Source organism: Trachemys scripta, chromosome 9 (genome assembly GCF_013100865.1).
Source record: "Trachemys scripta elegans isolate TJP31775 chromosome 9, CAS_Tse_1.0, whole genome shotgun sequence".
In the NCBI taxonomy this organism is placed as follows: Eukaryota; Metazoa; Chordata; order Testudines; family Emydidae; genus Trachemys; species Trachemys scripta.
The window spans coordinates 12,946,775-12,969,830 of NC_048306.1; the positions used below are offsets into that span (position 1 = coordinate 12,946,775).

At 42.2% G+C, this 23,056-nt stretch overlaps 1 protein-coding gene across 2 annotated transcripts; it reads right to left on the reverse strand.

The window, feature by feature from the left end:
• Positions 1-72: 72 nt before the first annotated feature.
• On the reverse strand, positions 73-22,332 carry LOC117882898 (A-kinase anchor protein 17B). Of its 2 annotated transcripts, none has more exons than XM_034781766.1 (5): positions 22,265-22,332; positions 12,745-13,525; positions 8,622-8,752; positions 6,699-6,936; positions 73-3,095 (listed from the first exon to the last, which is right to left on the reverse strand). In XM_034781766.1, the coding sequence occupies exons 2-5, from the start codon at positions 13,510-13,512 to the stop codon at positions 1,554-1,556; spliced, it is 2,679 nt and encodes an 892-aa protein (XP_034637657.1). In that variant the 5' UTR covers positions 13,513-13,525; positions 22,265-22,332; the 3' UTR covers positions 73-1,553. The 2 variants fall into 2 exon arrangements, with proteins under 2 accessions (XP_034637657.1, XP_034637658.1); XM_034781767.1 differs by lacking the exon at positions 22,265-22,332 and adding an exon at positions 14,175-16,613.
• Between the last annotated feature and the right edge of the window lie 724 nt (positions 22,333-23,056).

The following is a 23,056-nucleotide window of genomic DNA, read 5'->3' on the forward strand; positions in this document are numbered from 1 at the left end:
AGAGCCCCTCGGCCCGCACCGCTTCCAGCAGCTCCCATTGGCCCGGAGCAGCGAACCGCGGCCACTGGGAGCCACAATCGGCCAAACCTGTGGACGCGGCAGGTACACAAACCGGCCCGGACCGCCAGGGGCTTTCCCTGCACAAGTGGTGGAACAAGTTTGGGAACCACTGCACTAAAGACCTGACCTTACAGTTCACTTCTTAGAGCCATATAAAAGGCCTTTTGGGGCTGGGGGGGACTTTTGTGAGCAGCTTCAAGACCCCATTGCCATTAGCTAGCAACTATTCAGCATTCTCTTTTGGGTTCTGCTCCACAGGCAGCATCAGAGCATGGATTTGTCTAGATTAACTCAACAGGACATCCTCCAACATCTGCATCCATCTCTTTCCTCAGTGTTAATTTCCTCTCATCTCCTGTAGATAAGGAGGAAAAACAAGTTATTTGAAGGAGATTTTCCCAGAAAAAGATGCTGGAGTGATGCAGCCATGTAGCTAAAGCATAATAGACTGAATCAAGATTCAAAGGGGAAAGCCAAAAGGGAGAATTATTTCATTCCTGTTGGGAGATCAGAAGGCCAAATGTACAGTGCCTCAGTCAGTTTGAACAGTATGTTCATCCCCATCTGTGCTGTACATTGTGTTCTTTCTCAGTTTTTCCACAGTAATGTGTCTCTAGAACTGCAGTTTTAGCCACCACATTATTTTACTGATCTTCAGAATTGCACATATTCTCCTTCCAAAATGTGATGAGCTGGTGAGTGTGCACTGCTTATCCCCAATAAATCTTAACAAGCATAACAGGATAGGCCTAGATTTGCTATTGTGCATGTATTCGAGAGAGATACATTGCCATCCAGTTAGGTGGTCAAAGATTCTACTTTTCAGCTTTTACATCATTCTTTGCAAATCTTTCACTGCCATGAGAAGACTGCAACTCACCTAGCTCAACAGGTGGAAACTTGCTGGCCGTGATTGGGACAGCCCCAGAAGGCAGTGGGGAGCAGATGCTGGAGGAATGCAGGATGACCCCTCCTCCAGAGGCTCTCATCCATTGGCCAACCAGAGAAGGAGGGGAGCTGATTGGTCCCCTACTCTCCCCTTTTATTAATTTAAACCTTAGCCCAGGTCCTTGGGAGCCTCTTCTTGCTCCACTTCAGTGGCAGGATTTCTTAGGTTCCCAGGTCAGGATAAATAAGAATGACAGTGGCTTCTGCCACCAGGAGAACCAGCACCCAGACAAAGGTGATATCTCCAGGCCGTTTCTAACCTGGCTGCGTAGGGGTGTAGCTACAGCATACTCTCACAGCCACCCAAATGCAAACAGGCATCCTGCAGGGACCAGGCGTGGTGCTGTGGTCCAGTCTCCCACCCCAAAGAGTGCTGCTGTACTAAACGACTGTCAAGCCCTTTAGGGGTCAGAGGAATCAGCGTCTCCTCCTTCTAAACTACTTTCAACCGTTAGGTGAGCTTGACTGCCAGAGTGATTGTGTCAGTAACCATAATTCTGCACAGAATCCTTAAACCTGTCAAACTGAGGAGTGTCGTCTTGGTTCTATTTCACTTCCCCCACCTCACCGGCCCTTTGGCGAGATCTCTGAAGCAGAGAGGCATCATCATGGATGGCCTCTTTTGATGCTGCTGCCATCACATGAAGAGTTTTGAATTTCATCTTATGGTGGAACATTTTGCTACATTTTCTCTGTATCTTTTTTAGAGATTCCAACTGTCTCCAACTCTCCATTTCAGAGAAGCCATGTTCATCAGGTAAAATGTCAGGGGAGGGCTTTTTTCTCTTTTTCTTCTTTTTGGGGGTATTTATCGCCTCTTCATTGGATTTCCACTCACTTTTTCGCCCTTCGTGACTCAATTTACTACTGCATCTCTTGTGTGATTTTTTAAGCTTATGTCTACACTGCTTTGTCAAGCCACCAGGGGCAGAATTTGAACAGAAGCTACATTTGCTGGATTCATTTTCTGGATAATTTTGACCTACGTTTTTAACACAGACAAGGAATTTTCTCTCCATCTCTCTTGGGAGGGACCATGTTTTATTGCCATCACTGTAAACATCTTTATATCTTCTTTCTGTTCTCTTTGCCTCACTAAAATACTCAGAATCACTACTGATCTCTTCCATTAAATCCCTGAATTTGTATGCAGAGCCTGAGGGTGTGTATGGTGGGGCAACTTCTCTTCTGTTATTGTCGTCTTTGGATTTTTTATCATGACTAGTATTAATGCCTCCAAAAGAAGAATTATTAAATTCAGCATATGGTAGATTAGCGATATCAAGTGAGTCATTCCACTGTACTTGGAACTTTGTTGTAAACCCTCCAGAATAGGAGTTGTTTTTTGACACACTCTCTGTAGGCTCAGATTTCCGAATCGTGATCTCCCATCTATAATTATCATCCCCGCTACAATTTCCCTTGTCGGGGTTTTGTACAAAACTCACTTCTGTAAAGCGTCCCCCATATTTGTTCTTCAAGTTGATCTGAAAGCCATTCCCATTATCAGACACTATCCTCTGCCACCAAGACTTGCTAACGGTGCTTTTTGGCTCTAGGCAGACACGTGCGTAGCTTGGAGTTTGATAATAGTTTAATAAATAATGTATAAACTCGTCAGTTTCATAAATCTTTTGCTTTTTGCAGTACCCTGTACCAGACACTTTTCCAGAGTGTACTGTCTTCAAAGGAGGACAGTCTTCTCTCTCAAGGGATTCTATAACCTTGCAGTCTTGAGTAACTGTAATCTGTAAAGACCCACAGCCAGGGGAGCTGTACTCATCCCTGCCAGTTAATTTACCAGTGCTTGCTGCTGCAGTTGGATCATTTAAGATCGTTCTCACCAGATGACAAGGTGAGGCAGGTAGATTACTTGGCACCTCTTCCTCACTAAAAGAGGTGTTATCCGTTTGGAAGAACTGACAGCTAAATTTTTTCTTATCCTTCAGTTCTTTGTGTAGAAGATAACGGGATTCTCTCTGCTCTGTCTGTGCATTTTGGAACTCCGTCTCAGGAAAGCAATCCTTTCTTATTTCTTCAGAGTACAGCAAGGGCTCCACTTTTTGGCTGGTCAACTGTGCAAAATCCTTCAAATAAAATCAGAGAAAATTACAGTGTGAATGTAACAGACAAAATTTGTACAGAGAAACTATACCGAACTAAATTGTGAACTAACATACAGGCAATGCAACTTTGCTCAAGTCAGGTATAAATGAGGGCAGAATTTACCTACTGTATCTAATTCAGGCCATGATCATACAAGGTTCTGCAGCTCTCCTGTGAAAGTTGAGGGTATTCACTGTGTCACAGGATTGGGTCCTTAATTAGCTAGAATATTTGCCCTTTCAATAAAAGTCATTGGCTATATTGAGCTAACCTTGCTGCTTTTACCTGATTTGATCCACTACAAAAATCATTTTAGTCACCCACTTAGACTATAGCAGAGGCCGGCAACCTTTCAGAAGTGGTGTGCCAAGTCTTAATTTATTCACTCTAATTTAAGGTTTCACGTGCCAGTAATACATTTTAACGGTTTTAGAAGGTCTCGTGCTATAAGTCTATAATATATAACTAACCTAGTGTTGTATGTAAAGTAAATAAGGTTTGTAAAATGTTTAAGAAGCTTCATTTAAAATTAAATTAAAATGCAGAGCCCTCTGGACCTGTGGCCAGGACCCGGGCAGTGTGAGTGCCACTGAAAATCAGCTCGCATGCCACCTTCGGCACACGTGCCATAGGTTGCCTACCCCTGGACTATAGCATTGCACTAACTTCACTAATTCTGTTAAAGTAAAGTGCTGCACTTTTGTAAATTGAATATCTTATCTGAGAATTATTAAACTGCTTTAAATTACTCTATTTTGTAACAGCTGCAAATATGATAACTAATATTAAACTTTACAGGTGATGACACCAAGGGATTAAAAGGCCCTACATCTCTCTCCAAATCTTTTCTGTCTAGTTCCTCACCCTTTAAAAAAGGTTTGTTTAAGACACCCCCACCTTCTGCAAAATTTAAAATGTTCTGCTGCCAGTTAGTTTTGAAGAGCACTAACTCACACAGATTGGCTGGTGTGGTCTCTGGCTAGTGCTTGTTGATGGGGATTCCTAAGTACTGTAAGAAATATTAAACATCAGGGGTTGAAAAAATCCACTTGCCAGTGGCCAGTAGTAAGCTTTCCCTGGCAAGTGATGGCGCCTATCTTAATTACTGCAGTATTTAAGCTTTAATTTTTAAAAGTTTCTAGTCCATGTAGCTAAGAAGATAATCCTTCAAATGCAAATCAACGTAGTGAGCATGTAGACAAACACTTCCAGTACTGCCTCTCCTGCTCTGATTTTCCCAAAGCATCAGCAGAGTGAAACTGACAAAAGGTGTGTTAGCCTCACTTTGGATATGCTGTATTCCCTGGGCAGCAGTGAAACTTACAGGATGCATATCAATTTTACTCTGCTACTGGGAAGCTCTGAGCAGCAGAGGCAATAATTGGAGCTATTTATGGGACAAGAGGGCCCAAAAATAGCAGAGACTATGTCACAGGATGCTGGGGCAGGATTATAATAGAAATAGCCCTTCTTCTTTTCAGCATGGTAATGAGAACCAGGGAACTGATTCAATTTACCAGACACCTACTGGACAGAGACTGATACAAAAGATGAAGTCTCAAGCAGGGACAGAATCTCAACACCTTTTCCCTTATGTTCATATGCAAATTAATCTGTAAACTCCGGGGTTATACCGTATGATTGGAGAACTGCTAACATAGTTCCTATTTTTAAGAAAGGGAAAAAAACGGACCCGGGTAACTACAGGCCTGTCAGTTTGACATCTGTAGTATGCAAGGTCTTGGAAAAAAATGTGAAGGAGAAAGTAGTTAAGGACATTGAGGTCAATGGTAATTGGGACAAAATACAACAAGGTTTTACAAAAAGTAGATCGTGCCAAACCAACCTAATCTCCTTCTTTGAGAAGGTAACAGATTTTTTTAGACAAAGGAAACACAGTGGATCTAATTTACCTCGATTTCAGTAATACATTTGATACAGTTCCACACAAGGAATTATTAGTTAAATTGGAAAAGATGGGGATCAATATGAAAATTGAAAGGTGGATAAGGAACTGGTTAAAGGGGAGATTACAACGGGTCATAATGAAAGGTGAATTGTCAGGCTGGAGGGAGGTTACTAGTGGAGTTCCTCACGGATCGGTTTTGGGACAAATCTTATTTAATCATTTTATTACTGACCTTGGCACAAAAAGTGGGAGTGTGCTAATAAAGTTTGTGGATGATACAAAGCTGGGACATATTGCCAATACAGAGAAGGACTGGGATATCATACAGGAAGATCTGGATAACCTTGTAAACTGGAGTAATAATAATAGGATGAAATTTAATAGTGAAAAGTGAAAGGTCATGCGCTTAGGGATTAATAACAAGAATTTTTGTTATAAACTGGGGATTCATCAGTTGAAAGTAACAGAGGAGGAGAAGGACCTTGGAGTATTGGTTGATCACAGGATGACTATGAGCCGCCAATGTGATATGGCCGTGAAAAAAGCTAATGCGGTCTTGGGATGCATCAGGCGAGGTATTTCCAGTAGGGATAAGGTAGTGTTAGTACCGTTATACAAGGCACTGGTGAGACTTTATTTGGAATACTGTGTGCAGTTCTGGTCTCCCATGTTTAAGAAGGATGAATTCAAACTGGAACAGGTACAGAGAAGGGCTACTAGGATGATCTGAGGACTGGAAAACCTGTCTTATGAAAGGAGACTCAAAGAGCTTGGCTTGTTTAGCCTAACCAAAAGAAGGCTGAGGGGAGGTATGATTGCTCTCTATAAATATATCAAAGGGATAAATACCAGGGAGGGAGAGGAATTATTTAAGATCAGTACCAATGTGGACACAAGAACAAATGGATATAAACTGGCCATCAGGAAGTTTAGACTTGAAATTAGACGAAGATTTCTAACCATCAGAGGAGTGAAGTTCTGGAACAGCTTTCCAAGGGGAGCAGTGGGGGCAAAAGACATATCTGGCTTCAAGACTAAGCTTGATAAGTTTATGGAGGGGATGGTATGATGGGATAGCCTAATTTTGGCAATTAATTAATCTTTGATTATTAGCAGGTAAATATGCCCAATGGCCTGTGATGGGATGTTGGATGGGGTGGGATCTGAGTTACTACAGAGAATTCTTTCCTGGGTGTCTGGCTGGTGAGTCTTGCCCACATGCTCAGGGTTTAGCTGATCGCCATATTTGGGGTCGGGAAGGAATTTTCCTCCAGGGCAGATTGGCAGAGGCCCTGGGGTTTTTTCGCCTTCCTCCGCAGTGTGGGGCACGGGTCACTTGCTGGAGGATTCTCTGCACCTTGAAGTCTTTAAACCATGATTTGAGAACTTCAATGGCTCAGACATAGGTTAGGGGTTTGTTGCGGGAGTGGGTGGGTGAGATTCTGTGGCCTGTGTTGTGCAGGAGGTCAGACTAGACAATCATTCTAATCTTAAAGTCTATGACTCTATGAAGAAGGGATAGATTAACGCTAGGGGTTTGCTATTAGGCCTTGCTAGCATTTCCCCAACTCCAAGTCATTCTTCTCATCAGCCTCTGGCCATCAGCTATCTGGTAAATGTTTCAAGCTCTACTAAACATCCTTTAAAACAGAATATTTTTAAAAAATATTCTTACTTTTACTCGGCTTAACAGCACTGTAAGCAGCCTTATAGACTCCACTCTTCTCTGAGCTAGTAGATATTTCCTCTCTTCCCATTCAGGCATATTCTCTGGCCTCTGCTCTTCTTCAGCTGTTACCTTCTGCTGCTTTCTTGGGCGTTTCTCATCCCGATCTATCTGCCTGGGTTCTCTCCTCTTGAGCTTAGCCTTCCTTTTTCTTTCTCGAGCAATTTTTTCATCATCACGTCTTTTTCTAGGTAATTATTAATATGGGACAATTTAGATGACACTCATTTTACATGTTAACCCCTGGAGGGTAAAAAGTAGGATTTTAGTGTGCTAACAGCAAGTGACTCGATGCTAGGAATCGATTTGCTGTTACAATCAAGACATCCTTGTGCCTAGGTAGGTTTTTAAGTCAATGGCATACAACCAACATACATCCAATAGATGCAAAGATTTAGGACAGTTTGAGTTTCTCTTGTACTCTTAAGACTCTTCTAATAATAATCTCTCTCTCACTAAAGAATATACAGGTTGTTCATATTATAGTCTCTTCCAGGTCACCGCTAGAGAATGATTTGCCCCCTTCTCCTTCATTTTCAGTTAACACCAATAACTAAGGTTCACAAACTTTTGGACCTAATCCTGCATTCCGTATGCAGGCAAAACTCTCCTAGAAGTCAATGTATAACCATTAAATATTTTAAAGAAAAATTCAAATAATACGGGTATTAAGTTTGGTGACAGATTTAGAGATATTGCATCAGAATTGCTAAATTTAGCATTTCGACTCTCGTTCCTACATCAATGGATATATTCATAGAATAATGTCCAGTGGCAGATAGGGTGGATCCTAAATGCTCCCTATAGAAGTAGGAACTTAATACAGTGTGATAGTTGTTCCGATACATCTGACAACACTGCCTTCAAGATGATAGCAATGATGGGGGATCGCTTATGCACTGGGACTCTCCAGTCAACACTGAGGCATGTGGAATCTTGTCACGTGTTCTATACTGTATATTAATTTTACTTCAGGACACAGCTAGGCTGAATATTATTACTTTGTGGTGTTACAGCAATTATGAAATAATACTACAAACAAGATCTCAAGCCACCAGGCTTCCTAGGTTTCCTCAGGTCCCTTCTAGCCCTACATATCTAGGATTCTATGATTAAGCAGATATCCAAACTGACCATAGGTTACCCTCTCTGTTAAAACATGCTGTTTTGCTGCCCTTTCCAACTACAGCACACATCATCAGTGATCTGGTGAGGACCACTTTGAGTGATACAACTGATCTAAGATTTACCTTTAATCTTTGAGCAGTCAATACATTTCTGTAACCCTATGTTCAGCCACTGGAAACATGGCCAGAAGGATGGTTTGTCACCTTCCTGGGCTGATCTTGTCTCAGCTATTTACTGAGCTACAGTTCCACTGCAGAAAAGACTCCTTAGGCCTTCACGCAGTTTAAAACAAACTTTTCAATGGAGTTTGATAGATTACTAGAGTGATTGAAAGAAAAACAAATCCTGGATCTGTAAGAGGAGAGATACAAGTGAGGGAGCAACGAAGGCACATAGTGTTTTTAATTGAGAGGATCCAGCAGATGTCTAGACAGCTCCAGACCACTTCTCCAATCACAATCCCCTTTTTCTATACACTGCGTAGGTCTACTACTCCTCTCTTAATCTAGTTACCTTTATGTGACATCTACACAATTGACGGTATTGTGCTTTTTTTTTGTTTTGTTTTGTTACACCATATGAATTAGACAATATTCAGCTTTCAGTTTAACATTATCTAACCCTTAACATTATCTAGGTTCGGGGGTATTGTATTGGGTGCTCCTCTCTTGAGATTTTGTTGGGAGCAAGACACGAGAGTAAATTTTAAAAAGGTAGAACACACATTCAAAACAAGTTTCTCACCTTGCAGCCTCCTCTTCCTCTCTCTTTTTTTCCCTTTTTCTTTCTTGCTCTAGCTCTTGCAGCTTTTGTCTTTCCAGCCTTCTCTTTTTGATAGCTCCTTTGCTGAAATGTTTGGTTGTATCAAAAGTCACCTGTTCCAGAAGAAACCGAATCAGAAGGCAGGATTGTTCATGAATTAGAAAGAGACTAGGGCTGTCAAGTCATTAAAAAATTAATTATAATTAATCGTGCGATTAAAAAAATTAATTGTGATTAATTGCACTGTTAAACAATAATAGAATACCATTTATTTAAATATTTTTGGTTTTCTGTCTTTTCAAATATATTGATTTCAATTATAACACAGAATACAAAGCGTACAATGCTCACTTTATATTTGATTACAAGTATTGGCACTGTAAAAAAACAAAAGAAATAGTATGTTTCAATTCACCTAATACAAGTACTTCAGTGCAATCTCTATCATGAACTTAAACTTACAAATGTGGATTTATGTACAAAAAAAATGCATTCAAAAATAAAACAATGTAAAATTTTAGATCCTGCAAGTCCACTCAGTCCTACTTTTTGTTCAGTCAATCGCTCAGACAAACAAGTTTGTTTACATGTGCAGGAGATAATGCTGCCCACTTCTTGTTTATGTTGTCATCTGAAAGTGAGATCAGGCGTTCTCATGGCACTGTTGTAGCCGGCATCACAAGATATTTATATGCCAGATGCACTAAAGATTCATATGTCTCTTCATGCTTCAACCACCATTCCAGGGGACATGCGTCCAGGCTGATGATGTGTTCTGCTCAGTGGTGCAAGTAAAATCCATGTCTTACCGGTACGGGAGGGAGAGGGGGGAGACGCACCAGCTAAGGGGGGCACGTGACCTCCCCATGTGACCCTCCATGTGACTCCTCCCTGCCCAGGGCCCCCATGCTCTCCTTGTCCCCTCCCCACATCCATCCCATGTTACCTGGAGCGGGGGGGGGTCTGTCCTCCTCCTGCTGCGCCGGAGACAGGGCTGGGGGGGAGCGAAGGTGGGAGCCAGCAGTAGAGCCACCAGAGGAGCTGCCGGCATTCTGCTCCTTTCCCCGCTGCTGCCCCTCCCAGCGGGGAAAGGAGCAGAACCTCCAGCCCCGCCCCCCAACCCTCTCCTGCTGCTGTGTTTTTTCGGGTACGCTGTACTGACTATAAATAGGTTGCCGGCCTACTCGCACTGCTGGTTCTGCTCGATAACAATCCAAAGCAGTGCAACCGACGCATGTTCATTTTCATTATCTGAGTCAGACGCAGAAGGTTGATTTTCTTTTTTGGTGGTTCGGGTTCTGTAGTTTCCGCATCGGAGTGTTGCTCATTTAAGACTTCTGAAAGCATGCTCCACACCTCGTCCCTCTCAGTGCCTTTTGGAAGGCACTTTAGATTCTTAAACCTTGCATCAAGTGCTGTAGCTATCTTTAAAAATCTCACATTGGTATCGTCTTTGCGTTTTATCAAATCTGCAGTGAGTGTGAGCTTAAAATGAACAACATGTGCTGGGTCATCATTCGAGACTGCTAGAATATGAAATATATGGCAGAACGTGGGTAAAACAGAGCAGGGGACATACAATTCTCCCCCAAGGAGTTCAGTCACAAATTTAATTAACGCATTATTTTATTAATGAGCGTCATCAGCATGGAAGCACGTCCTCTGGAATGGTGGCTGAAGCATGAAGTGGCATATAGAATCATAGAATCATAGAATATCAGGGTTGGAAGGGACCTCAGGAGGTCATCTAGTCCAACCCCCTGCTCAAAGCAGGACCAATTCCCAGACAGATTTTTGCCCCAGATCCCTAAATGCCCCTCTCAAGGATTGAACTCACAACCCTGGGTTTAGCAGGCCAACACTCAAACCACTGAGCTATCCCTCCCCCTATGAATGTTTAGCATATGTGGCACGTAAATACCTTGCAATGCCAGCTAGTAAAGTGCCATGCAAATGCCTATTCTCATTTTCTGGTGACGTAAATATGAAGAGTGCAGCATTATCTCCTGTAAATGTAAACAAACTTGCTTGTCTAAGCGATTGGCCGAACAAGCAGTAGGACTGAGTGGACTTGTAGGCTCTAAAATTTTACATTGTTTTATTTTTGAGTGCAATTATGTAACAAAAAAAGTGTACATTTGTAAACTGCACTTTCACGACAAAGAGATTGCACTACAGTACTTGTATGAGGTGAATTAAAAAATACTATTTCTTTTGTTTATCATTTTTACAGTGCAAATATTTGGAATAAAAAATAATATCCACTGATTTCAATTACAACACAGAATACAATATATATGAAAATATAGAAAAACATCCAAAATATTTAATAAATGTCAATAGGTATTCTATTGTTTAACAGTGCGATTAAAACTGCAATTAATCATGATTAATTTTTTTGAGTTAATCACGTGAGTTAACTGCGATTAATCAACAGTCCTAAAAAAGACGAAAAACTTGTCAATCTACTGGATCACCTTATTTACACAAATAAAATACAAACAGCCTATACAACTTAGAAAGTCTCTAATCTATTTCTGCACAATTATATTTGAAACATGAGTGTTTCTTTCTGCTGCTTTTTAGTGGAGCAGACTGGAATATGACCTGCAGAATTCACCTAATAGCTATCTCCTATTCTCAAACGTTACTATGAGCATTACTCCAAATGTCACCTTACCCTGTGCCATTAGAGGCTCATAAACTGTGATAATACGCCTTTGATGGCTTGTAGATGTTCAGTTTTGGGCATTTTCAGTGGAGAGTTCCTAGCGTAGAATTCCCTCTCTCTGACAGATTGCCAGAGTTTACTTATTTTCAGTGCACTGTATGAGCCACAATTTCTTGGTCAAGCATTTGCCTGACTACAGGCAATCAGTGGATTACAGTTGGCTGGTTGGTACAGCAGGGGAGGCTGTCTGTTGAGAACTGTTTAACTCAATGTGGGCACATTAAAAGAAAACATCCAGGCAAACAGCACTTTATCCAAGCTGGGAAACCAAGTTATTTGGAGCATGATTTCTAAACCATTGTGTAATGACTGCTACATATTCAAGAATCATAGATAATTTACATGCTTTGTGCTGAGCAAAATACTTGGAACCAGGCTTATCTCAATGACTAAATCCGACTTTTAGATGAACGCTGCTAAGCAGCTATGAACTTTTGTACGCATGCAGATCTCCAATTTCCTTTCACAGCATAACACAGGGTATGCCCCAAACAAATCCATCCTCCAAAACTGTTCACTATATCCACCTTAATCAAAGCAAAGTGCCACGAGAAGCAATGATACATCCTGCTAGTACAGGTTCAAAGTAACTATGAACATTTTTTGTAAAAAAGGCAGAAAGGAAGGCTATTGCTGACACTGCTTGGGGTTCACCAATGCAGAAAACAATGTCTTCAGAACAGCTCTTCCAGGCCTTGACTGCATCCCTCTCAGCTCCAGTGTTCATCCAATTGATTCATAAACTTAATAACTTTTCACTTTTATTTTACCAGTGGAGAAAAATGTTTCAGGAAATCAACAATACTTTTTCCAGGTCAGTCATACTGAAGGATTAAAATCTTCACTAAAATCTGGATTGAGAGGTCAACAATAGTCAACCAAGCAGCAAATCCATACAAACCAAAATCTTGATGCAAACTTGATGCAGAGTGAATGCTGCTTCTGAAGAGACAGCCTTGTGGCTGGCTCATCTGTGAGCCTTAACTCAGTGAGAACGGCCCGCCAAAAAAGCCACAGCTTTATTTGCTAGGTGGGGAACTATGAGGATGAATAGCTGCGAGAGCCATCCATCTATTCCCTCTCCCAAACAGCAGTGCTCCAGGTCTAAATTCCCACCTCAAGTATCCATCAATTAAATGTTTACACTGGCGAGCAAAAAGTTCCCAATTTGTCTTTTTTTTTTTAATTAGGATTTCAAATAGCAGTAATGATCTTCATGGCAGTCTCAGCAGATAAGTCTTGGTTGGGCCAGGGAATTTTATACTTTTCTGCTATACCATTTCTAATATTTGACTACTATAGAAGTCTTTATGGTAGTGTATTTGGGCAAATATAGCATTGGCAGTATCAAAAGATACAGCCAGTGATGCTTACCTTCATGTTACATGCCAGAGCTTTTCCATCATCCCCTTTAAACATCAGCTTCATTCCCCTAAGTGACTCCATAGCTTTCACAAAAGCCGTGTACTCTTGGTACTGGACAAAAGCTTCAAATGTCTGTAGACCTCCAAAAAGGAAGTTATTTAAATTTCCTCCCACCATTTCTTCTCTATAAGGATCAAGCATAGGGATATCTATGTTCTTAATCTTTCCAAAGCTTTCGAACACCACTCTTAAAACATCTTCACTCGGCTTTTCACTATTTGAGCCCTTTAGTGCAAACCATTTACATGGCAAACCTTCAAAATAGATGCAATCAGGAATATCAGCAGTTTGCTCAGTAAGGTCTTCATTCGTAATCTCTCTTTTATTCAGGTAAGATGCCCACTCTTGTGGAGTTGGAAAGTCAGCTTGTGCCTCGGTGGCCATCACCTTCAAGTCATCTTTAAAACCATTCAGTTTTATTACCTTTCCATGCAGTTTTTCCTTAAGGGTGAGGATCAACTTTTTATTTTCTGCCTCTCCCTCAAATCGAATGAAATCCTTAGTGCTCTTTGAAACCCTAACAGTAGTGAACTGGTCTGGACAAATCATGTTCTTCAGCTTGTCCATCACTTCCCACTTAGAGAAAGATCGGGCAGATTCTGTGTGTTCTGGAAACACCACATTGATAGTCAGTTTTGCTACTGGTTTAAGATACAGATGCTGAGAAGCACAGAGCTCCATAGCTTCCGAGTTATCATACACTACAGTGATTGTCATTGTGTCCAATACCCTTTAGAAAAACAATTAAAACCATGTTAAGCTAAAAGACATGGAGTAAAAAGGATAAAAATATCCTCTAGTGCAAAATGTAAGTGACTATCTTGGGATATAATTTCATTTAACATTCAGATTAAATTAAGAAAAATTATACTGTACATTTATACTAGTCTATAATTTAAATTATAATGCAAATAAATTGTGTTTGAATAAATATACCTAGTAAGATGTATCATCAAAAGATGCTAACTCCAGATTTTCTATCATCAAACTAATATAAAAACAAGAGTCAACATTCTACAGCAACATGGCTGTCATAGCCTCAAGAGAGATCAGTAAGTCAAGACAAAACCCCTGGAACACATTCTCCCACATCTGTGTACCAACGGCACAGGAAGGATTAAAAACAGTAACCAAACAAAAATGAAGTTAAATAGATTCCTAACACCAATATTCTTTTCCAGTTAAAAGAAAAATGCAGTCATTACTTGTACTAGGTTAGATAAATTACTAAATAATAATTTGCTCTATGTATTATGGCCATGTATAAATTAATCAATCTAAGAGCAATCTGACACAATTGCTGGATAGCCTGTTCTGAAATGGCCTTGTTTCCAATGGACAAGTTTTACCAGATTTGACTGAAATATGTTAGCAAGTACCTCAGCTAGGATTTTGCAATCTTTATTAGGGAAGTCAGGTGATCGTTCATCCATTATTCAGCAGCCTTTTCAAACATCGGAATCAGTGAGATAAGATGAGTTCTTACACTCTGTGCTAATAAATTATCCTTCACTGCTGATTCATAAATGTATAAGAACTGGTTGTTAACTGTTCTTGTAACCTTTGTGGAATTCCACTGAGATGCCATCAAGGCCGGGGTTCTGACATGTTTGTACAGACTAGTTTGTCTTCAGTTCTTTCCTTATCTAACTGGATCGTCTCTTCTCACAAAGGGGAAAAATAGGTTAATTTACTGCTGGTTAAACCAACCGCTAAATCAGCCTAAAACTTTTTTTTAATCTTTAATTTATCTTAAAAATAAAACTGGAAATGCTAATTATCTCTTTACAACTATATAAACATCCTGAAGCAAGAAATGAGGAAAAGATATTGTTTGCCTAATGACTTATATTACAATGCTTGTACTAATACACAAACCTTATATTGGCTAAGAAATAATACCAGTGAAATGTATGACTGGTTAAAGACTGAGAAGAAATGTCTAAAACCTGTACCATTAGAGGTAGCTCTCAGCTCAATACACTGTAATACAATCTATTCACACAGGGAAAATTGATCTCATATTGTCTAAATGCTTGCAATTTAGCTTGTATAAATATATAAAATCATCCATGTGGATGAATCCAGAAATCAATATTAACAGCACAAAATATGTTATCCTAATTGAATTCATGAGAGTATTCCGGAGACCGGACATTTATATACAGATGGGTTTTTATAGAATATTCCTAAATTAGGAAATGTAATATTGATAGAACCCATCTATGACAAGAAAGAAATGCTGTTAGTCAAGCTCTAGATCTTAACCCAACCAAATTTACCAGATAAACCACACAATCTTAGCCAGTTGGGAAGATTAGGCTTGAAACAATGCAAAAGCACCCCTTAACAACAAAACACTGCCTGGAGTGAAGAGATTGGAGTAGAAATCATTAATACAGTGGGCTCAAGACTGGGGCCACTGTTAATAAAAAATTAACCTTGGATCTCAGAATGAGGTTAATACAAACAGGAAAGGTTGGATTGGACTCTGAGGAACGATAGTTTAAGACGTCCATAAATGTAGCAAATGTGAAGAAATCATGCATCAATACCAAGGGACGTACTGGCCGCCGCTTCCAGCAGCTTCCATTGGCCTGGAGCAGCGAACCGCAGCCAGTGGGAGCCACAATCGGCCGGACCTGTGGACGTGGCAGGTAAACAAACCGGCCCGGCCCGCCAGGGGGCTTTTCCTACACAAGCGGCGTCCCAAGTTTGGGAAACACTGCCTTACAACAAATGCCAGCACCTGATCACATATACAGGTCCATAGGTCTTGCTGCAATTGGAAAACATTTTTTTTCCTCAGCTATTATCTTATCAGAGATACAGCTCAAACCAAGAGAAAGATATACACACAGAGGGGCTCAAGAGACTGACCAGTTTAAACAATATTCAAAACACCCAAAAGAGAGCAGAGCACTTCTATACAGCCACTATTCTTGGAATGCCCCTTTGCCTCCAGTCAGTGTGTGTGTATTTTGAAGATGATGTGGACTTCGGTGCAAGAAACGGCCTAGTGAATCAGAGTACCAACAAGAAACAGGTCTTGCGTGCTCTCTTAGAGAAGATGTTAGCATGAGGGCCTGATCTTGCAGGTAAAAAGATCAGTATTCTCATCGAGCAGCCGCTAGAACAGAGGCTGGAGCACTGCATTGCTGCTATTGAGGTGACCAAAGCTTTGTCAGGCAAAGTTGCCTGTATTGGAATTCATCTCTGAAATTAAAAATATATATAGTTTTGGTACATTATACGGGTAAGGGTGAATCCCATTCTTGTTAGAAGAGCCCAGGTATTTATTGCGTAAACCACAACTACCTCAAAAAGCAAACACTGTTAAGGCTGTTCACAGCTATATTGGTCCAATGTTCTTTGAGATAAACTACTATTTTCTGTCGTTTTGCTACCTCTCACCTTGGCACAAAATGTAAATTTCCACAAGACTAAGGTGTGGAGTGCAGCTGGCCATCTAATCTAGAACAGTCCAGTGCATAACCATGATCCATTTTTCCACAAATTGCAACAATATGGTCAATAAAACCTTAGAAAAGTAAGGCCATGTCTACACTAGAATCTTCTGACAGCATAGCAATGTCAATTAGAGGTGTTCCATGACATTTCTATACCGGCATAAAAGTGCTTTTGCAAGTACACCTTATTTTGTTCACTGAATTGCTATAAGCCAGGGGTGGCCAACCTGTGTCTCCGGAGCTGAATGTGGCTCTTCAGAGGTTAATATGCGGCTCCTTACCTAGGCACTGGTTCCGGGGGCCGTAGCTATAGATGTTAACTTTCCAATGTGGTGGGGGGGTGCTCACTGCTCAACCCCCTGCTCTGCCCCAAGCCCTGCCTCCATTCCACCCCTTCCCCCAAGCCTTGCATGCCCTCACTCCCTCCCCCCTCCCCCAGCCTCCTGCGCACGTGAAACAGCTAATTGTGGTGGGTGGGGGGAGCAGGCGCTGATTGGTGAGAGCTGCCGGCAGATAGGGGTGGAGGCTGGTGACGTATTACTGTGGCTCTTTGGCAAAGTACATTGGTAAATTCTGGCTCCTTCTCAGCCGCAGATTGGCCACCCTTGCTATAAGCCATACTATCAAAAGAACTTTTTTGATGGTGTAAGCTGCATTTTCACTAGAAGGGTGTACTGATAGAACTATACAAGCAAACTTTTAAGTTTAGAATAGGCCTAATTGGCCTATTTTACTGGAAGTTGAGTTCTCAGTACCTCTGTAAATCAGGTCTAATACTATTTCTTTTAGGTAATATAGAAAAACTATATCGCTTTTGGATAATCATCCAAATATACCAATGGACGAACAAGCCTGGCTCTTCCATCAGGGTCCTAGCCTGCACCAATACCACCTATAAAATACTGCTGCAGGAAGATAGTGTGGGCCAGAGGCTAGAGCACTGCACTGAACCTCAGTTGACCCGGGTTCTACTCCTAGTTTTGCTGCAGGGTAAGTTGCTTCATCCATGGGGGAGGGGGAGGAATAATGATACTTACTCACCTTTGTAAGGTACTTTGATGAAAAGTGCTAAGCAAGACCTAAGTGGTGTTATGTTGCCCTTTCTGACACTACACAAAATAAGGTTTTTATATATCTGGCTCCCACCTCTGAGTGGTCTAACCACTGAGCTATGGGATATTCTGATGCTTATTTGACTTAAACAGTCATTGGGACAGAGTGAAAATGAATTTGCAGTTTGGTGGTTAGGGCATCCATCTCGGAGGTGGGAGACGCAAGGTCGATTTCCCCTGGCCTAGCCATGCTTTCATTATTTAACCACAGTGGAATAGCTTCAACAGGAAAACGCCCACATCAGCATATCCCATAGACCAGTGAATCAAGCATTCTTCTGAGAGGTGGGAGACCCTGTTCAAGTTCTTTCCCCCCTCCGGTAGAGAGGAGGGAATTGAACCTCAGTCTCCCACATCCCCAGTGAGTGCTCTAACCACTAGGCTCAAGGTAACAAGGTGGGTAGCAGCAGCACCACCTCCACTGAAGAGGATCTGGTTCAATAGGAGGCCTCTGAGTACACCGACTGGATCAGGCCCTGCATGTGATTTAAGCGTTTGGTCACCTATCTTCCTCTGGTTTGTGAATCACTGTGGGGTTTAGGCAGAAGACAGGAGTCTGGCTGCCTAGAGGGAAGCAGCAGAGTGGATACCCAGAAGCAGAAACTTGGTGCCCAGGGAACTTTTACCTTGACAATTTCAGCGCTGAGTGAGTTTAGGCGCCTACAGGGTTTGGCAGGAATTTTGTGGGTCACGCTGGAGCCAAAACAGGGATTTAGGTGCCTATACCTGATACTTAAACACCTAAGTCTCTTCGTGGATCTTAAAGGACAAGAGGAAGAAGGCAGCCCTTGAGAGGGGGAGAAGCTGCCTCACCCACAAGCTGGCCTTGCAATAAGGAGCGGAAGGATGCACAGCCTAGAAATAGAAGTTCTTACATATTTCACTGTAGCAGCACAAATTGTACCTAGTGAGCTTAATTCTTGCTTTGTACAGGGCTAGATGTGTTACATGTGCTGTCTCCTTGGTTTTAGTTTGATTTATCTCTGTATTCTTAATGAGACTGTTTGAATTTCAGATTGTTGTGAAGCAAGGTCATTGTTTTGTGTCCATTCAGGAAAGAGCCTTCTGACCTCTTTTGAGAGATGATTGGGGAGAAATCAATACCTATTCTGAAGACGCCATTGAGAAAGCTGCTAAAAAGTGCAATCCTGAAGAGGAATGGGAAAAGCCAGTCGACCACAAGGAGTGGCAAAAATAGGGTCTCAAAGATTATGACTTCAACTTTCAATGTGTTTTTTTAGTATATACCTAAAGTGTTCCTGGTTGTTGCTAGTGCATATAGACTCCCAGCTGATGGGGTTGTTTTTAATAATAAGTCATGTTTTTAGATATGGTTTAGATACTATGGAGATGGGTACTACAAGAAAACTACATTTAGTAAGCGGCAGTCATGGCACAAGTCAAAATAATTCCCTCCTCCAACAACACAAGGAGTTCATCTAGGGCACTGGAGTTGCCAGGAGCATTCATTTGATGAACTGTTTTAGACAAGAGGTCTCAATGATGACAGAGTTTCAAGAAACAGGGACAGTCCATACAAGTAGCTCTAAGAAAAGTTAGATAACTGTAAACAGTACCAGTAGCTAAAATTACTTCTGTCCACATGACTGATGAGTATTCCACTAAAGGCACTTAATGTTGGACATTATTGGATAGAAAAAAAAGGAGGGCTGTCGATCAATCACAGTTATCTCACGCGATTAACTCAAAAATTAATTCCAATTAAAAAATTAATCGTGACTAATTGCAGTTTTAATTGCACTGTTAAACAATAGAATATCAATTGAAACTAAATATTTTTGATGTTTCTCTACATTTTCATATACACCTCTACCCTGATATAATGCGACCCGATATAACACAAATTCGGATATAACACGGTAAGGCAGCACTCCGGGGCGGCGGGGCTGCACGCTCCGGCAGATGAAAGCAAGTTCGATATAACACAGTTTCACCTAAAACGCGGTAAGATATTTTGGCTCCCGAGGACAGCGTTATATCGGGGTAGAGGTGTATGTTATATTCTGTGTTGTAATTGAAATCAAATATTACAAATATTTGCAGTGTAAAAATGATAAACAAAAGAAATAGTATTTTTCAATTCACCTCATACAACTACTGTGGTGCAATTTGTCTTTGTCATGAAAGTGCAACTTAAAAAGCTACATTTGTTGTTGTTACATAACTGCACTCAAAAAAAAATGTAAAACTTCAGAGGCTACAAAGTCCAATCACTAAGACAAACAAGTGTGTTTACATTTACAGGAGATAATGCCACCCTCTTCTGATTTACAATGTCACCAGAAAGTGAGAAGAGGCATTTACATGGCACTTTTGTAGCCGGCATTGCAAGGTATTTACATGCCAGATATGCTAAACATTTGTATGCCACTTCATGCTTCAGCCACCATTCCAGAGGACATGGTTCCATGCTGATGACACTCGTTAATAAATAATGCGTTAATTAAATTTGTGACTGAACTCCTTGAGGGAGAATTGTATGTCCCCTGCTCTGTTTTATCCACATTCTACCATATATTTCATGTTTAGCAGCCTCAGATGATGACCCAGCACATGTTGTTCATTTTAAGAACACTTTCACTGCAGATTTGACAAAACACAAAGAAGATACCAATGTGAGATTTCTAAAGATAGCTACAGCACTCGGCCCAAGGTTTAAGAATCTGAAGTACCTTCCAAAATCTGAGAGGGACAAGGTGTGGAGCATGCATTCAGAAGTCTTAAAAGAGCAGCACTCTGATGCAGAAACTACAGAACCCAAACCACCAAAAAAGAACAATCAACCTTCTGCTGGTGGCATGTAACTCAGATAATGAAAATGAACATGCATCAGTCTGAACTGCTTTGGATTCTTATTGAGCAGAACCTGTCTTCAGCATGGACGCATGTCCTCTGGAATGGTGGTTGAAACATGAAGAGACATATGAATCTGTAGCGCATCTGGCATATAAATATCTTGTGATGCTGACTACAACAGTGCCATGAGAACGCCTGTTCTCACTTTCAGGTGACGCAGTAAACAAGAAGCAGGCAGCATTATCTCCTGCAAAGGTAAACAAACTTGTTTGTCTGAGCAATTGGCTGAACAAGAAGTAGGACTGAGTAGACTTGCAGGCTCTAAAGTTTTACATTGTTTTATTTTTGAATGCAGTTTTTTGTGTATAATTCTACATTTATAAGTTCAACTTTCATGATAAAGAGATTGCACTGCAGTACTTGTATTAGGTGAATTGAAAAATTATTTTTGATTTGCACTGTAAAAAAAAAAGTAATATGAAGTGAGCACTGTACACTTTGTATTCTGTGTTGTAATTGAAATCAATATATTTGAAAATGTAGAACAAAATTTTAAAAAATTAAAATAAATGGTATTCTATTACTGTTTAACAGAGCAATTAATCGCAATTAATTTTTTTTAATCACCTAGAAAAAATAGATCCCATTAATTGGAATTGTCACAAGATAACAACAATACTTTGATCCAACAGGACACTTGTTCAAATCCAGCTCGGGTTAGCAGGGAATAGAAGTCAGACTCCTGACTGTTGGTAATATATGAAATTAATTAAATCGTCACAGTTACGAGCTATTAGACAAGTGTCACAACAAATACCATAAACGGCACCCTAGAAGCAAGCTCAGCAGAGACATCAGGGATAGAATGGGTCATGGAGACTTAAGTCCCTTCTTGTCCCATAGGTGGTCTCTCCTGGACAGGGAGATTGGTAAGCAGCTTGCTCTACGTGGCCTGTGAGGAATTGTGGGTTTCACAATCCAGTGCCATCACACCAGAACATTTCACAAGCACGAAAATTCAATTCAATTAAAAAAAAAGATACTAGGGCAAACAAGAATAACAGGTTACTCATAAGGATAGCTCACAGAATATAGGGACTACCTCTGCTTTCACTACTAAACACCTACCCTCATCTTTCAGTTTCTGAAGGCAAATGCATATCGAGAGATCATCACCAGAGCAGACACTGAGCTAGTGGCCAAAGGGCAGAGGAGGGAGATTATCTGCTAGAGTCAAACTACCATTGAAAGTTAAGTAGCATAGGGGATCATTTTCCAGCCATTTATGGATCTATTATTACTCCACCTGAAGCCATGGGCAGGATTCTCACTGAGTCAGTGGGAGCAGGATCCAGCCCTATATTCCTTGGAGTTTTTACTTTAAATCTTGTCTCAACAAGGGACATTGTTGGCCTATTTCCCACCACTGCTAGCTCTGTTTTGAATGAACTGGTGCTAGCAGCACTGGAAGTGTTAGTAGCTATGGGCTGCTTGCAACAGAGATTGATTTCCGCACCACGTCCTCAAAGGCTGCTGATCTAACCAAGCATGCCAGCACCACATGGAGTTGAAAACGGTGTCTGCAGCCAGGGGCCTGTCCACAGGAAGGCTCCCCAGCCAGTTCACTTAACCAGGCTGGGAAATGTGTCCTGCTCCACACAGCTCAAAGCACACCTTTGACTCAGCAGTTTCTGTCCTTAACCCTCCCAGAGTTAGTCCCTTTTCTCCATTAACGCCTGATAGGTGCATCCCCCAACCAGCCAGCTCCCTGCCCCCCTTTCATCCCCAACCCCAGACAGCCCACTGCCCCCCAGTCCCCCTTCACTCCAACCTGCCCCCAGCCAGTTCCCTGACCCTCTTTTACCCCCAGCCTGCCCCCAGCCAGCTCCCTGCCCCCTTCAGCCCAGCCCACTCCCTGGCCCCCTTTCGCCCCCAGCCCCCAGTAGCTCCCAGCCCAGCGCTTGCCACAGTTAGCGGCCCCGCCCCACCGGGCCCAACCGCGCCGCGCTCGGGTCGGGTCGGGTCGGGCGGGAAGCGGCGGCCCAGTGCCCCCGGAGCGGTCGCTCTTACCCCTCAGGCCGCCGCTCCGCCTGCCCCCATCGGCCACCTGCACTTCCGGGTTCGCCCCCCGCTCGGGGCGGAGCGCGGCGCACGCCGGAGCCAGCCGCCGAGCGGGGCCGCGGGCCGGAGCGGGGAGCTCGCTCCTGCCCCCCCCCTCGTCCGCCACTAACCGGGGGGTTCCGGTGTCCCCAGGGAAGGGGGGAGAAGGAGCCCCGCGCCGTGCCGGGCCGGGCCGGGCCGCGCCGCCAGGGAAACAAGGGGCCCAGGGTGGTCAGGCGCGAGAAGCAGCGGGAACCATGGAGACCCGCCGGGATCGGGCTTTGCGCAGCCCCCGTAGTGAGATGAACCACGGGGCTCTGCCCCGGCCGAGCTGGAACAAATTCCCTGGCCTGAGCTAATGGCCTTTCTGGCCTTCTAGTCTGTGACTGTGCCCTAGGTTTCGTGGGGGGCCTTGGGCAAGTGAGGGAAGGCCCGATTCATCTCTCCAGTGATGTCAGTCTTTGCCCATGGGTCCCATTCTGGCCTGCTTTGTGTATCCCAGAGGGATGCAAGTTAGGGTAAAAGTTGGAGCTGTGTGCCTTGATTTCCTCATCTCTGAAAGATAATCATTTCCTACCTCGGGAGGCTAATTTCCTTTATGTTTTTTTTCAAATGTGTTGAGCTCTTCAACCAGAAGGTGCTGTAGAAGTGGAAAGGAGCAGTATAATCGTTCTTACCAGTGTTAAATTGTTCACAGGCTTACCCTGTTGTAAAAATAAAAGGAAATAATTGATTTTTCAGGTCCGATCACATCTACCCATT